This window comes from Scyliorhinus torazame, chromosome 2 (assembly GCF_047496885.1).
Source record: "Scyliorhinus torazame isolate Kashiwa2021f chromosome 2, sScyTor2.1, whole genome shotgun sequence".
Taxonomy (NCBI): Eukaryota; Metazoa; Chordata; class Chondrichthyes; order Carcharhiniformes; family Scyliorhinidae; genus Scyliorhinus; species Scyliorhinus torazame.
This window is the reverse complement of record NC_092708.1, coordinates 261895552-261913246: the sequence shown is the minus strand read 5'-3', so window position 1 is coordinate 261913246 and position 17695 is coordinate 261895552. Positions and strand designations below refer to the sequence as shown.

The 17695-nt window shown below is 49.1% G+C and overlaps 1 protein-coding gene across 1 annotated transcript; it reads right to left on the bottom strand.

Annotated features, from left to right (window-relative positions):
• Window positions 1-989: 989 nt before the first annotated feature.
• On the bottom strand, window positions 990-5603 carry cyp1c2 (cytochrome P450, family 1, subfamily C, polypeptide 2). The gene has a single exon (XM_072486317.1). It carries the CDS (start codon window positions 5058-5060, stop codon window positions 3498-3500), a length of 1563 nt encoding a protein of 520 aa, XP_072342418.1. The 5' UTR covers window positions 5061-5603; the 3' UTR covers window positions 990-3497.
• Between the last annotated feature and the right edge of the window lie 12092 nt (window positions 5604-17695).

Below are 17695 nucleotides of genomic sequence, written 5' to 3'. Positions count from 1 at the left end.
GTGGAGTCATTCAGAGAATCATAGAATTTACAGTGCATAAGGAGGCCATTCACCCCATCAAGTCTGCACCAGCCCTTGGAAAGAGCACCCTTCTTAAGCCCACACTTCCACCCTATCCCCGTAACCCAAACCCACCTTTTTGGACACTAAGGGCAATTTAGCATGGCCAATCCACCTAACCTGCACATCTTTGGACTGTGGGAGGAAACCGGGGCACCCGGAGGAAATCCACGCAGACACGGGGAGAACGTGCAGACTCCGCACAGACAGTGACCAAAGCTGGGAATCGAACCTGGGACCCTGGAGCTGTGACGCAATAGTGCTAACCACTGTACTACCGTGCTGCCCACTTCACAGTAACTTCATTGCAGTTAATGTAAGCCTACATGTGACAATAAAGATTATTATTATTATCTTGGTTTTCTCCTCTGCTGTATTGAAGGCACTACCTCTTGCTGAGTTCCAGTTTCAGAGGTTCCTTTCTCATCCAAACGAGGTAATCCTTTCTTGAACAAATCTTCACAGTAAATATAAGAATGATTTGGGGAGGGGGAAATGAGGTGAGTTGTGGGGGAGTATGTCTTAGATTTGGGACACAGCCGAGTCACATTCTGTTCCCACAGTAAATCAACACGAGTGGGCAGAGGACACGGAGTGAGTGGTTATTAAAAGCAGGAATGCTGGCTGGCTGATTTTTGCAGACACCTAACAGACGTCAGCCAATTCACCAAGGATCCACCCTCTCGCTATGTTGTCCTAGACCATGGCAGGCAGAGCACAGATGCCCCAATCTATCCACCCACCAAACATTTGACCCCATCAAATGATTGATCCACCAAAAACTATTGATCCATCAAACCACTGACCCACCAAACTATGGAGGAAGGTGGTTGATTATAGTAAATGACAGAAAAATATTTACAGAGCCATTATTTACTATAGGAACCTCTCTGCTTACTTTAAAAAAAGGACACATGAAAACCATGATATAAAAATACATTTGTGTTATTAGTATTCATGGTGGGAGTACATTAATAGAATACATTGAGTAGAATTTACAGTAACAGTCACAGTCAATTATATGTAATATATATATAGTGTATAACATCAATCTGATACAGTATTTAAGAAGCAGTGGAACTAAATTCAGAGTGAAGCAGACAAAACACAAATTAACAAGTTTGCAGAAGGCAAGGAAGTGTGAAGATACTTAAGGATCACACCCTGCTCATCTGTACATCTTAATCATTGTATTGACTTCACAGCATCGAATGGGGGTCAGGCATACCACAGAAATGGTGATTTTGCACGTGGTCTACATTTATATCAGTGTGTATGTATGTTTTGTAAAACTAGACAAAGATGGGAATACAAGGGCCAGCACGGTGGTGCAGTGGTTAACACTGCTGCCTCACGGCGCCGAGGTCCCAGGTTCGATCCCGGCTCTGGGTCACTGTCCGTGTGGAGTTTGCACATTCTCCCCGTGTTTGCATGGGTTTCATCCCCACAACCCAAAAATTTGCAAGGTAGGTGAATTGGCCACGCCAAATTGCCCCTTAATTGGAAAAAATGAATTGGGTACTCTAAATTTACTTTTTTAAAAGATGGGAATACACAGCGTGCCCGTCAACAGTTGGGAATAAAACTAATCAGTTTTCAGGTGTAGTCCATGATCAGAAATGAAGTTATGATGAAGGGTTTACACCTCTTCCATGTGCTGATGAGCTTCACACAATATTTTCTGGTATTATTCCAATTTCCATGTTTACATTTTCTTTGCGTATATGTGTACGCACGCGCCTGCACACTGCGCTAGTAGTCCAGAGGGACAGACTAATGCTCTGAGGACATGGGTCCAAATCTCACCACGAGAGTTGATGGAATTTAAATTCAATCATAAGTCCGGAATATTAATATTATCTTGGGCGGCACGGTGGTGCAGTGGTTAGCACTGCTGCCTTGCTGTGCTGAGGTCCCGGGTCCGATCCCGGCCCCGGGTCACTGTCCATGTGGAATCTCTCCGCATGTCTGTATGGGTCTCACCCCCAAAACCCAAAAAGATGTGCAAGATAGGTAGATTGGCCACGCTATTTTGCCCCTTAATTGGAATTTTCTTTCCAAAAAGCTCGTCTCAGGAAGGCGACATGACAAATATCGATTGTTGTAAAAACCTTTCTGATTAGTGGGGGAAATCTGCAGCATTTACCTGCTCTGGCAACTTGTGATGCCAGATTCACAGCAATGTGGTTGACTCTTAACTACCCTCAGTTCGAGGGCAATCAGGGACAGGTTACAAATGCCGACCTTATTCGTGATGCCCACATCCCATAAAATATTTTTTAACTGTGTAATATACATGTATAAAATGCACGCGCAGGATATACATCCAGCAATGGTCGGGCTGAAGTGCTGACAGCTGCTGTTTATTTTTTCTGGCCCTGGGCTGATGTTTGTGCCAGTTTCTAGTTATCAGATGGCCATAGTACAGGTCGGGAACACACAGGTAGAACTGGACTAGCAACGTTCACCAATTCTGAAATCGGGAGCTCTGGCCAGCCTTCCACGACCAGTGGCATTAGTTAAAGTTGGCTAATTGCAAAACTTTATTTTAATGTGTTGTCACAGGCAGTTGAGCAGGGTCATTTGAAGACAGCTGAAGCTATTCCGTATTTCAGTCGCGTCAAAGATTCGTGCACTCATTTGAAAAGAGCAATTGGTCGGATCCCTCGTCGAGCCTGAATGCAAGCCGGAACATCAGTCAGCACAGAGCAAAATGTGGGCACCAAAATACCCTCCAATCCCAAAATTCAAACAGAAGGAACACACAGAGAAGGCAGCCTCTCTGCTGTGCTGCAGTGAACTCCCAGCAGAAGCTGACGGAACAAGGAGATCGCGGACACTACACAGAAAAAAAACTGTCCGCAGAATTGTATGCTTTAAACTGGCGGCGTTTGCAGCCGGATTGGATCACAGTTCAGGATCTCAGTCCCGCAGAACAGTAGCATCCGCGCTTCGCATTTAACAGGTTTCACAAAACATGTTACTTAAGAAACACACTTTCACACTGCATCATTTTAAAATCAACTGTTTCACCGTTTGTGAAAAGGCAGCAGCATCCATTCCCAGTGTCCTGGAAACACACTGCAGCCAGAAATGTGTCCCAGAAAGCAGAGTGAAGCCGGGTTGCTGGGGGATGAGCAGCTTCCCCGGCTGGACGGCAATGCCAGGGCCGGTTAGTTTAAAGGCAGCGGTTACCAGGTTAATGCAGAATTCCCTCTCTCTGAGTGTCATTGTCTGATTAATATCGCATCATTTATTTAAAATACCTTTGCAGCCAGCCTGGTGACTATGGAGAGTTGGGAAGGAAAGTGAGCCCCGGCTGAAGGTGTTTCCCTAGCGGAGAGGCGGGATCTGGTGAATGTGCTGCTGATATATTGGATGCCATTCATTGGCCAGTGCCTCCCTGTGTCCCTGTCTCCCTCTCCCTCTCTCTGCCTTCACGCTGGGGAGACGATGCCTCGGTATCTGTCCCTCAGCCTGACCAGCACGGTGAAGGACACCGGCTTGATGGTCAATCCGTAAGAGCAGTCGGTGCTCAGCTGCTCCGAAGGGTTGGCCTGGAAGGTGCACTGGTGCACCAGGATGGCGGTGAAGAGGAACATCTGGATCTTGGACAGCTGCTCGCCAATGCACCTGCGCTTGCCCACCGAGAAGATCATCACACTGTTGGTGAGGTCCCTGTTTAAGCTGCCGTCCGGGTTGAGGAACCTGCCCGGGTGGAAGGTGCCAGGCTCCCTCCACTTGTGCCGGTCGTGGTTCACCGACCACTGGTTGATGAAGACCACCGTGTCCTTGGGGATGTGGTAGCCGTTGATGTCCACATGGGCGGTGGTGGCATGGGGGATGGTCATGGGCACGAAGCTGGTGAACCGGAGCATCTCATAGATGAAAGCCTCCAGGTAGGGCAGGCTGGCTTTGTCCTGCAGGCCGGGCAGCCTGTCCCGGCCCACCACCTTGTCAATGTCCTGCTGCAGCCGCCTCTGCAGCTCGGGGAACCGGATCAGGTGGAAGAGGATCCAGCTGAGGGCCGTGGACGTGGTGTCCTGGCCGGCCCCCAGGATGTCAGTCACCGAGCCCTCCACGTGCTCCTGGGTCAGGCCGCCGCCCGCCAGCTCGCCGTGCTCGATCACACCGATGAAGGCGTCGCTCATGTCCCTGGTGGTGCCCGGCTGGTAGGTGGCTCGGTGCTGGCTGATCTTGTCCTTGACAAACTCGAAGAACTCGCGGTTGAGCTGCTTGAAGTCCTGGTAGACGCTCCTGACCGGGTTGGGGAAAGCCTGCAGCCAGGGCATGGCATCGACCAGGCTGCCCGCGCCCACTGTCTGCCCAAACTTGTCATTCCTGCCCAGCAGCCTCCTGAACTCCAGGTCATCGTGGCTGTAGCGCCGGCCGAAGCACAGGGCGCACATCACGTTGGCCGTGGCCACCACCAGGTGGCGGGAAGGCTCGAAGTGCGAGCCGGCCGCCCCCAGCCTGAGGAAGACCTGGACCAGGTCGCGGGCCTCGCCGCTCACGTGCTGCTCGAAGAGCTTCTTGGTCAGGCTGTTGGCCGTGGAGAAGGCGCGCACGGTGGAGTGAGCGAGCCGCCGGTGCCGCTGCCACTGGCTGCTGTACCGGCCGAAGGCCATGCTCTTGCCGCCGGACACCAGGCGGAAGGAGGCGAAGTCGGGTCTGCCCGCGAACTGCGCCCGGTGCTGCAGCAGCGCCTGGCGGATGGTCGCCTCTCCGTTCAGCACCACGATGGCGTGGCGCCCCAGGCGGATCTGGAAGAGGTCCCCGTAGCGCCGGGCCATCTGGGCGAAGGTCAGGTGGGGCGAGCTGCCCAGCTGCATGGCATTGCCCACCAGCGGCCAGGCGAATGGGCCAGGGGGGCTCCTCCCCGGCCTCCTCCTGCACCCCCGCAGCCACCGGCAGCCCTCCAGGCAGAGCAGCAGCAGCAGGGACAGCAGCAGGGCAGGCTGCACCTGCCAGCCCTCAGCCAGCCCCAACACGCTGCCCATGGCTCAGGCACTTCCTCGGGGAGCTGCCTCTGCTCCCCCCGGCTCCTCTCACTCTCTTCCCCAAATGCCAAATCCTTCCTCCACACACCGACCTCTGCAGCCTTCACACGATGTTGCCCAGTTCCTGCCCTGCTCGCAAACTTGCTCCAACTTTAATCCCTGTGTTTCAACATCAGGATCAGGCAGTGCACAGTTGCTCCTGTCCCTTTTCCAGTGTTGCCCCCTTTACCTTCTGTAGGGATTGCGCTATTTTGGTTGCAGATTCCCAGTTGTCCCTGAGGCTCCTGCTGGAGCTGCCTTTCCCGGAGTTGGAAGGACTGTCCTCTGCTTCTGCTGCCGGTCCCTTCTCCGAGCCGGTCACAGTTCCGCTCCGAAGCGCTCTGGGTTCCTGACTGACTTTTCCCATTTATAGAAGTGAGGAGGGCGCGGATTCCCCTCCCTTTCAAACTGTCCAACTTCATTCATCCCATTCCGTGATGTCAAACCAATGGGAATAACCCGGCTCTGGCTTGAGAAATCCATTCCTGAAAGGCAGGCGGGCAAACTCCCCTTTCTCCCCAAGATCAGCGCGATCACTGTTGGTTGTGATCCTGCAGAGAGGGAGTTCCCTCCTCTTAAAGAGGCTACACCAGGGTACCGCCAACTTAAAGCGGCAACAGCGGCTACGGAGCAGACACCGCTTCGCCCTTAAACAGGTCAAAATAAGGGGGGAATGACCATTTGCGGTATTGTGTAAGATAAAACTGTACAGGGAGCTAGGAGCGCCAGACAGCAACATTTAACCCATGTCCTCAATTCGCTGGAGTTAATTCTGGCAAGACCTTTCTCAGAAAGAGCGTGTACTTACAGAGTGACATTTCACAACTTCGAAATTTATTCACAGCCAATGAAGTATTTTTGAAGGGTTGTCACTGTTGTAATGTAACACACACACAAAACAAACTCCCAACAAACAGCCCTGTGATAAACAACAGTTAATCTGTTTTAGATAAAGGCAGGTCTGTTTGAGATGCTGATTGGGGATACATGTTGTCCAGGGCACCGGGTATAATTCCCACGCTCTTCTTAGTGAGGGGGTTGAGAGGACTTAAGTTGAAGGTCTCCTTTGAAAGCCGGTACCTCCAACAGTGCAGCACTGCCTCAGTACTAAACTGGCTGGTCAACCTGGATTTTTGTGGAGTGGTTCAGCTGTGGTTTAGTTGATCACATTCGGGTTGAAAGGATTCTCCAGGTTTTGAGGACAAAAATCAAGACTGCCACTTCTGTGTAGTATTGAGGAGTGCCACACTGTTGGAAGAGATGTCTTTGCCACGAGAAGTTACACGGAGACCCCCACTTGCTTTCTCAGGGAATAAATGATCCTGTGGCATTATTTTGAAGAAAAGTAGGGCAGTTCTCCCTGGTGTTCTGGTCCAATTTTTATCCCTCAATTGTTGCTCTCTTTGGTTGGCTCTGAATATGGCGGTCAATATGGTCACCTTCCTTAATTCTAATTACGTTTGCTCGAGTCGCCAGGTATCTTTCGACACCGCCAAAAGGTTCAAAACCGAATACTGATCAAAGACTCGGTACACCAGTTAGTTAGTTCAAACTCAATGCTTATTTATTTACACACACAGTTAAATATACTCATGCACAAAACTCTACAGACTAAACTATCACTACTTAGCTTCGGGCGCCCACTCAGTCAGAGGAACAATGGCCGTTGTTTGGTTCTGAGGCTGCTGCGGTCGAACTGGTACAGGGGAACAGCTAAGGTCATCTGTCTGGTAGCGTGCATTGACCTTGGACTTACTTGCTTCTGGTGCAGCTGGTGGACAGGTCTATCCTCGGTGAGAGCCGGGTCCAGGGGAGCGATTCTCTCTTGGGGGCTCATTCTTATACCCAAAGGGGCTTTGCGCTCTTTTGGGCGAGCCTTGAACTTGGCCCCAATCAATTGGGCCGTTTCTTGATCATTCCTATTGATTTCATCCAATAAAGGGGTGGGTGCCCTGATGGCTGGGCGTGTCTTAGGTGGCCGTTTGCCTGCTTTGTTTCGGTCTCCTCTGGCGCCGGGGTGTCTGCCTTAGTATCGGTTACTCAAATGTTACTCTTTTGTTCCCGGAGATGAGCCATTAGTATGCTAATGAGCCTACAGTTTTGGTCTTGTCTGGGAGCTGCGGCTCCAATATACAGACAAACCCTGAACCTGCTTGTTTTCTCAGCATTGTCCATTTTCCCTGCAATCTTTGCAAAGTGTCCATTTTGTAATCGGGAAGTGGCCATCCCAGGTGGCTACACGCCCTCCTTGTGATCCTCAACGCGAAGCGTGAGGGATCACATTACCGCGTCGTCTTTGTTTTCTGACCAAGCTGGGCACCCATAAGCACTTCACAGGCTCTACGCTGCTCTGTCCTAGGAATTGCAACTTTACCTAAGTCATTTTATATACATACATCATTATAAAATTCTACGGGGCGGTATGACATTCAGGCATGCATTACAAAATAAAAAAATGGAACCTCTAACTATCCTAAATACACTATCCTCACTTAAACAATCACAAAGAATCTACAACATTTTAAACTGTACAAATAGCAGCAACACATGTCTCTCTGGCTTGGCAATCAAGCACAGAGGTTTACATTTCTTTACTAAATGAACAAAACACACACAAAAAAACCGGATGCACTTTAATTCACTTAAAGTGGTAGGGGGGTTTGTTGGAGTCCGAAGATAGGGAATCTAAATGTGTATCCCAGAGTGCGGTTGCGGGAGGCTCTCCTCCGCCATTTTCTGAGTCTAAGTGTCTGCACGACACTGCAGAGTATCGCCAGTACTAAGAGTGCTTCTACGATGTAAGATAGTGAATACCAGGTGGTAAACTTGTCACACCAGATCGGGGTGTCGGTAACTGTCTCAGGGGTAACTATCTCGGGGTGCAGTGTATGGCAGGGGTGGGTATCATTCACGGCCTGTGTGGTAGGGGCCAGTGGGGTAGCGTCTGCATGCAACTGAAGGGATCCCGCTAAGATCCAAGTGAAAAATATGAAGGTTGTCTTCATCTTTCCTTTTATCGGTCTTCTTCTTTTTCTTCCTCTGGGGTTCCGGAGTTCTGTGGACACAAGCATAATATCTGTTATAATCTTGCTTAAGATCTCGTATGTCTGTCTGTCTGTCCTTTGTTGCCAATTACCCATTATAATTGGTCACCATCTGTGACTCCCTAATTTTTTTTTTAAACCGAATATTTGGACAAGACATCCGAGAAAAATACTGACACAGTGCGAGCCGTCTCGCAGCCTGTGCGATCTACCATCCTAGTGTTTAAGGATGTAAATAGCATATGGAAGCAACCGAAGGGTCGCCAGAAACAAACAAAAGAATTTTGAACTAAAAGTGCCAAAATGGGGTGTGTATGGGCCGCGCCCCGGGTAGGACGGTGACCAGTGCCGTTTGTGCTCTACCCGAGCGTAGCTGACCAGAGGGGGGTCATCAGGCAGGGCAGGGACCAATGCCGTTTCTCCACTGCCTGAACGACTGGCAAGAACGGGTAAGAATGTGGTCGTCATGGGGGCTGCCTCTTATGATCGAATCAGAAGAATAGCTATGATTGGTGTCTGCCGACAAACTAGTTCCTCTGAACGGTTGTCTGTCGACAAACTTGTTCCATTAACGGCCAGTGGGCGTTAAAAGAGTGGTGGCGTAGGGCCATGAAAACTTTTAAATTCACAAACAACATTTAACATGAACATTAAACGATTAAACGAACAAACATAGAACATAGAAAATAAAGCACAGAACAGGCACTTCGGCCCACGATGTTGTGCCGAACCTTTGTCCTAGATTAATCATAGATTATCATTGAATTCACAGTGCAGAAGGAGGCCATTCGGCCCCCCGAGTCTGCATTTGGTCCCCATGGCTGTTCCGTGTGTCTGGATGAAGAACTTGTTGTCGAAGGTGAAGACGTTGTATCATAGTAGTTACAGTGCAGAAGGAGGCCATTCGGCCCTTTGTGTCTGCACCGGCTCTTGGAAAGAGCACCCTACCCAAACTCAACACCTCCACCCAACACCAAGGGCAATTTGGACATTAAGGGCAATTTATCATTGGCCAATTCACCTAACACGCACATCTTTGGACTGTGGGAGGAAACCGGAGCACCCGGAGGAAACCCACGCAGACACGGGGAGGACGTGCAGACTCCGCACAGACAGTGACCCAAGCCGGAATCGAACCTGGGACCCTGGAGCTGTGAAGCAATTGTGCTATCCACAATGCTACCGTGCTGCCCTTGAGAACAAATAAATCTACACTATATCATTTTACCGTAATCCATGTACCTATCCAATAGCTGCTTGAAGGTCCCTAATGTTTCCGACTCAACTACTTCCACAGGCAGTGCATTCCATGCCCCCACTACTCTCTGGGTAAAGAACCTACCTCTGATATCCCTCCTATATCTTCCACCTTTCACCTTAAATTTATGTCCCCTTGTAATGGTTTGTTCCACCCGGGGAAAAAGTCTCTGACTGTCTACTCTATCTATTCCCCTGATCATCTTATAAACCTCTATCAAGTCGCCCCTCATCCTTCTCCGTTCTAATGAGAAAAGGCCTAGCACCCTCAACCTTTCCTCGTAAGACCTACTCTCCATTCCAGGCAACATCCTGGTAAATCTTCTTTGCACCTTTTCCAAAGCTTCCACATCCTTCCTAAAATGAGGCGACCAAAACTGTACACAATACTCCAAATGTGGCCTTACCAAAGTTTTGTACAGCTGCATCATCACCTCACGGCTCTTAAATTCAATCCCTCTGTTAATGAACGCGAGCACACCATAGGCCTTCTTCACAGCTCTATCCACTTGAGTGGCAACTTTCAAAGATGTATGAACATAGACCCCAAGATCTCTCTGCTCCTCCACATTGCCAAGAACTCTACCGTTAACCCTATATTCCGCATTCATATTTGTCCTTCCAAAATGGACAACCTCACACTTTTCAGGGTTAAACTCTATCTGCCACTTCTCAGCCCAGCTCTGCATCCTATCTATGTCTCTTTGCAGCCGACAACAGCCCTCCTTACTATCCACAATTCCACCAATCTTCGTATAGTCTGCAAATTTACTGACCCACCCTTCAACTCCCTCATCCAAGTCATTAATGAAAATCACAAACAGCAGAGGACCCAGAACTGATCCCTGCGGTACACCACTGGTAACTGGGATCCAGGCTGAATATTTGCCATCCACCACCACTCTCTGACTTCTATCGGTTAGCCAGTTCGTTATCCAACTGGCCAAATTTCCCACTATCCCATGCTTCCTTACTTTCTGCATAAGCCTACCATGGGGAACTTTATCAAATGCCTTACTAAAATCCATGTACACTACATCCACTGCTTTACCTTCATCACCTCCTCAAATAATTCAATAAGATTTGTAAGGCAAGACCTACCCCTCACAAATCCGTGCTGACTATCCCTAATCAAGCAGTGTCTTTCCAGATGCTCAGAAATCCTATCCTTCAGTACCCTTTCCATTACTTTGCCTACCACCGAAGTAAGACTAACTGGCCTGTAATTCCCAGGGTTATCCCTAGTCCCTTTTTTGAACAGGGGCACGACATTCGCCACTCTCCAATCCCCTGGTACCACCCCTGTTGACAGTGAGGACGAAAAGATCATTGCCAACGGCTCTGCAATTTCATCTCTTGCTTCCCATAGAATCCTTGGATATATCCCGTCAGGCCCGGGGGACTTGTCTATCCTCAAGTTTTTCAAAATGCCCAACACATCTTCCTTCCTAACAAATATTTCCTCGAGCTTACCAATCTGTTTCACACTGTCCTCTCCAACAATATCGCCCCTCTCATTTGTAAATACAGAAGAAAAGTACTCGTTCAAGACCTCTCCTATCTCTTCAGACTCAATACACAATCTCCCGCTACTGTCCTTGATCAGACCTACCCTCGCTTTAGTCATTCTCATATTTCTCACATATGTGTAAAAGGCCTTGGGGTTTTCCTTGATCCTACCCGCCAAAGATTGTTCATGCCCTCTCTTAGCTCTCCTAATCCCTTTCTTCAGTTCCCTCCTGGCTATCTTGTATCCCTCCAATGCCCTGTCTGAACCTTGTTTCCTCAGCCTTACATAAGTCTCCTTTTTCCTCTTAACAAGACATTCAACCTCTCTTGTCAACCATGGTTCCCTCACTCGACCATCTCTTCCCTGCCTGACAGGGACATACATATCAAGGACACGTAGCACCTGTTCCTTGAACAAGTTGCACATTTCACTTGTGTCCTTCCCTGCCAGCCTATGTTCCCAACTTATGCACTTCAATTCTTGTCTGACAACATCGTATTTACCCTTCCCCCAATTGTAAACCTGGTCGGACAATCTACATACTGTGTTAGAAAAGCTTCCTGGACACACTGCACAAACACCACCCCATCCAAACTATTTGATCTAAAGAGTTTCCACTCAATATTTCCACAAAACATACGACAAACAAGGTGCAGGTTCCATCAGAAACGACACCGCATCTCTCCAACGGTTCCTTTTTACCATCATGTGGACACCTCATTGCTCAGTAGTGAACAGGGTCGCAAAGGAATTTGTTTGATGGGAGTCAGATTCTATGTCATCATCTTCTCCCGGCTGCCATACTCTTCACTGGAGCAGTTTGGCTAAAGCTGCTTGGGGCGAATTGGGGTCCATCTCATCATTCCGGATGAGCCTGAATGAATTGCCTCGGTGCCAGAATCGTGTGTCGAGGTTGGAGCTACTAGGTTTTAATCCGTAATCATTGGGCGGTGGGTCTGGGTCAGGGGCTTTGATGTATGTGATTTTGAAGGGGTCACTGGAATCATGCTCAGATTTGCTGGGAGTGGGGCCTGGTGCAGGGGTGTAATCATAACGTGGTGTGCTGTGGCTGTCGTCATTGCTATCGCTATCACTGTCGCTCTCGCTGCTGGTTGAAGGAAGGAAGAGGCGGAGTCGTGCCGCTGGGGGTGGAGTTGAAGATGTGTCTGAGGACAGGCTGGACTGGCTGGGGGAGGGTAGGAATGCATCATCTGTGGGCGGGGCGTGCTCGTCTGCTGCTGCGAGCGAGGTGTGGTGTGCATGGTTGTTCTGCGAGCCATAAGCCTTAAGCTTGTTAATGTGAAACCACGCAGACTTGCCGTTGGGATATGTGATCTTGTATACCGAGGGGCTGACTTTGTCTGAAATGGAGTACGGTCTGGAAAATTTGGGGGCAAGGAATGAACTGGGGTTGTATAGGGAAAGCATCACTTGCTGCCCTACTACAAACTCGGTGGCGTGTACCGATTTATCGAAACAAGCTTTGCTTTGTTTCCTCCTGGTCCCAAGTCTCACAGCTGCTGCGAGCTGGGCTGCCTTTATATTCTCAATAAGCTGCTGTACAGCATTTTCATGCGTGAGGACAGTGACTGCGGGGCTGGCCAAATCCAGTCCTAATAAATATTCTGTCCCTTTCATGGCGCATCCGGTCATGAGGGTGTGGGGGGTGTATCCTGTGGATGTGGATGCCGTGTTTCGTAAGAACATTAAAGCAAATGGGAGAACTGAATCCCAGGTGCTGTTGTTCTGTTGCACCATTTTTCTGAGAGTGTCTTTTAAAGTCCTGTTCATCCTTTCTACAATGCCGCTTGACTGGGGGTGGTATGCTTTGTGAAACTTCTGCCTAATTCCGAAAATTGTGAGGACATTTTTCATTACTCGTCCTGTAAAATGGGTGCCTTGATCGGATTCTATACTGCGGGGGAGGCCCCATCTTGTGAAGATGTGCTGTGTTAGGATTTTAGCTGTTGATTTGGCTGTATTCGTTCTGGATGGAAAAGCTTCCACCCATTTTGTGAAGGTGTCGGTGATCACCAACACATACTTAAAACCATTTCTGCAGGGGGTAGGGGTCCTATGTAATCTATCTACAAATTCGTCCAGAGGCAATTAATGGGGCGGGTGCGACTAAGGTGAGCCTTTCTTGCATATCTGTCCGGATTGTTCTGGGCACAGATCAAGCAATTTTCAATGTAATGGGTTACATCGGCTTTTAAATCAGGCCACCAGCAGAGAGGTCTCAGGTGGGTAAAGGTGGGTTCAATGCCTTGGTGTCCATGATTGCCATGGAACTGACAAATAATCTGGTTCCTGTTCTGGCTGGGAACTACATAAATGCCGACTTTCAAAATCACACCGTCATGTGTGGTTATTGCGTTCTTAAACTTATCGTACGGGGCTGGGAAGGTTCCTTTTAAAACTTCCCTGAGGTTTTCATCTTCCTTTTGGGCTTTCGCTAGATCCTGAATGTTGGTCTGTGAGACCTGAACCGCGTGTACTAGGGTGCTCTTGGGGGGGTTCCAAAAGTAACCATGTCTGGAACCTGCCTTCGCTAGGGTGTCTGCTTTAACGTTACCGGGGGGGGAAGAACGGTGATGACTGTGAACCTTAATGATACCATATTTCCTATCTTTAGCTGTCTCTAGGATATGCCGGAGTAATGGGGTTGAGGGTAGGGGCTTTCCGTCTGCGGAAACAAATCCTCTAGTTTTCCACAGGGATAGGAATTCCGTTAAACTGTTACAGACATATAAACTGTCCGAATATATGTCCGCTGGGGTCGGAAACAAGTCAGGGTGATCAACCATGTAAATTATGGCTGCCAGCGAGCCTAGATGTCCTGGCAACTTTAATGAAATCTCTTCAAGGGCGACTCCCTGCGCGTCCTCTACATAAATGCCACAACCGGTGATTCTCTTTCCATTCAAAACTGTGGAGGAGCCATTCACATAGATTTTCAGGGGTGCGCACGTGTCTGTGGGCTGGGGTCTCTGGGGTGTATTACCTGCTTTCCTGGGAGCTGACTTGGGTGTAAATGGGCCTGAATTATGGTTTGTGGTGATGATCTCACACTCATGTGGGGTACCTGCATATTGCAAATTGTCGGCTAGTAAAGTGTGGGTCTTGGTTCTTTTAACTGTAATGTCCCGTCGCTGTAAAAGAAGGGTCCAAAGGGCTGCGCGGATTTGGCTGACTGTGCTATCTTTAAGTCGACCGTCTAGTAATAGCTGTGTTGGGGTGTGTTCAGTGAGAATGGTGATGGGGTTGAGTACTATAGGCGAAGTACTGTACTGCCCAAAAAAGTGCGAGCAGGTGCCTTTCGCAGGCAGAAAATCCTTGATCGACAGGATCTAACACGCGTGAGGCGTATGCCATGGGGCCTAATCGGTCATGGCGTTCCTGGAGGAGCACGGCCGAAAGGGTTCGGTCGGTTCTTGCTACTTCGATTGCGTACGGGGAGAGTGGATCTGGGTCCTGTAATGCGGGGGCTGTGCTGAGGGCTCTCTTTAACGCATCCACGGCATCCGTGTGCTGTGGAAGCCATTCCCAAGGTCCTTGTTTCTTGAGAAGGTCGGATAGGGATGCTGCTTTTGTGGCAAAACCGTCAATGTGGTTTCGGCAGTAGCCAACCAGTCCCAGAAATGACCGGAGGGCTGAGACATTATGGGGAAGGGGCAATTTGACGATCGAGTCAAATCTCTTTTGCTCGATCTCGCGTTTACCATGTGTGATTACTGTACCCAAGTAAATCACGTTTTCCTGCAAAATCTGGGCCTTCTTGGGGTTGACTTTACATCCAATCTGTTTTAGTAGTCCTAGGAGTTCGGCGAGAAGCAAAATGTGCTCTCCCTTTGTGTCTGTCTGTAGTAGCAAGTCATCTATATACATGACCAGACAATCGGATCGGGAAAATTTTGCTAGTCCATTTGCCAGCTGTCGGTGGAAAATGGAGGGGGAGTTGTGGAAGCCTTGTGGAAGGCATGTCCACGTATATTGTTGTCCCTGGAATGTGAATGCAAATTTATATTGGCAGGCTTTATCCAATGGAATGGACCAAAAGCCGTTGCTAATGTCCAAAACTGATTTTTTTTTTGACTGGAGTCCCTGTTTGAGCATGGTCTCGGGACTCGTGGCTACGGTGGGGGCTGCTACTGGGGTTACTTTGTTCAGTTCCCGGTAATCAATGGTCAGTCGCCATGATCCATCGGGTTTCTTGACGGACCAAATTGGTGCGTTATTCATGGAGGCTACTGATCGGAATATGCCTTGATCAAGCAGATTCTGTATCACCTTTGAGATTTCTCCCTCTACTTCTTGGGGAAAACCATAGTGATTTTGGGGTCTTGGGTCGGGACCTGTAATATTCACTAAGCCAGCGATCTTGCCACAGTCGTGCTTGTGCTGTGCAAATGCTGCTTTGTGTTGCTGTAGGACTTCCCTAACCTGTTTGTCCTGGCTAATGGCTCGAGGGTCGAATCAGAAGTCTCCTACTGTGCTGATTCTGTTTGCATACTCTCCAACTGTGACCGTGGCGGGGCCTCGTTCTGCCTTTGCCATTCTCCATACACATTTATTTACCGGATCAAATGAGAGGTTGTGGGAGCTCATAAAGTCAATTCCTAGGATGTGGTCAGCTGACTGGGGTAGATTGATCAAAACTACGGGGTGTTTAGTCGTAATGTTCCCTATTTGTATCGCTACAGGGGCTGTGATATGTCCTTGTTTTAAATGACCTGTAAAGCAGCTGAGTGTGATGGTGTCTGTTGTGGGCCACGTATCTTGTTGAAACATCGTGGAGGAATTGAGCGTGGTGCGGGACCCTCCTGTGTCCCAAAGAAATTCTACGGGGTGTCCCCGGACTTTGCCTGCTACTACCGGTCTACCGGACTTGGCCCAAAGGGTTTCGCAGACCCAAGTTGGGGAGCCCGAACACCGTCAGTCGGTGCCGTTCATGTCTGTGTTCTCTGAACGGGCGCTAACACTATGGATTGACTTTTCCCTATTCTTATTTAGGGTGCCTGTCTGTTGGTTTCTCTGCTGCTTTTGGGGCGCGTTGCACTCTCGTGCATAGTGTCCTAATTGTCCACAATTGTAGCATTCCTGAGATTTAGGCTGCTGTGGGCTGTCCCTGCCCTCATTTACTCATGCGGGGTTCTGGTGCGTTCTAACTGGATGCATGTCTGCCTGTTCTTCCTCTGGTTTTGCAAATGCGATTTTGCCTTGGACGGATTGTTTCCAAGTGTGGGACAATCTTTTCAAAACCCATTTCTCGTTGTGGGCCTCGTCTGAGGTGTCATAATTTGCGCAAGCTTTCTGTCCTGCATCTGCCGCATGAGAGACTAGGATTTAAATCCATTTGGCCATATTATCCGCAGACAAATGGGCGCAGGCTAACTTTCCAAATACTGCTGTGCAATGTATCCACAAGCATCCAGCAAACGCTGTGGCATGCTCTGGTTTCTTTTGCCTACACTTGTTTAGGCCTTCTACGGGGTCTCCTCTGTTATAGCCGATCGCATCCAGGATCGCAGTGTGCATTTCTTGGAGTGTGCCTCCTCCTACATTCTGTGGGTCGGGAAGGGCTGCCACGACTGAAGGGTTGAGGCTTAAAACTGTGAGCTTCACTTGCTCCTTTTCGTCCAGGCCGTACATGGTAGCCTGCTGTTTAACTCTAGCGAAAAACTGGTGGGGGTCTGATGTGGGAAGGAACGGTGTAATTTTTCCACACGCGTCCCGTAATTGGGTCACGGTTAACGGGGTTGTATATAGGAAATCTGCATTTCCTTCTGCTGCGGCCCTGCGGTGTGTGGTTACAGGGTTCATGGGGGGGTGTTCTGCCTGTTCAGTCGGGGGTTGGGGTGCTTTCCTTTTTTGTGGTTTTTCTTCCGCGTATGTCCCACGTATCTGTGGGCAGTATCATTTAACTCCTGCCAATCGGGGCCATTTTCCTGGTCTAACTGAGGTCCAAACGTACTTTGAAACCCATTCTGGACAGAAAGCAGAGATTGCAATTCTGCAATTTGCTTCCGGCACTTTGCGTGATCTACGGAGCTCTGCTTTTGTTCTGTCGTGGAAGTGTGGAGCGCTCGTAGGGCTGCTTTTAAATCATTGCACTGTTTCTGCAATTGCTCTACCTGTTGCTCGGTTTATTGTCTTACCAAGACCGCGCGTTGCTTGTCCTGGTAGGCCTTATCGTACTGGGTTTGAAAACTACTCAAATGGGCGAGAAAAGACTGGTGTGCCCTCTTGGCATCATCCACCTCTCTGACCCTCGCTGCTAACTGTTCTCTTAACTCCTTATTCTCCTTCTCAAATTCGCTCACATCTCCCTCACTATTTCTGCCTCTCTCCTCAATCTCTCTACGGAGCATCCTAACAACCTCCTCTGTGCCTCGCAATTGTGCCAAGCAGGACACGATTGCCATCGGCTTGTGAGCTTTCCCCAAGCTCTTCTTATGAATCTCTGACAGGTTCTCCTACCAAGTGTATCCTATATTCCCGGGACCTGTTTCATCATTGGCTCAGAATTCACTCCAAAGGGGTCATCCTTCCCCTTTGAGATATTTTCTGATCTCTTCTTCCCATGCGGGACACTGTCCTACTCCACTGGTTGCTGCGACCTCGAATTCTTGGGGGTTCATAAGGCGTTCCATTGCCTTCATTGCCATTTTCTCTCTATCTCTGGGTTCTCTACTGAATTTGGAACAGGGGGTGATAAAGTGGTGACGGGTACGGCTTACGCTATTTTCCGGCCTACAAAACTCACGACAGTTGTACGCAACAAA

Coding starts and splice junctions, on each gene's coding strand:
- cyp1c2 (XM_072486317.1), bottom strand. CDS start 5,060: ATGGGCAGCGTGTTGGGGCTGGCTGAGGGCTGGCAGGTGCAGCCTGCC.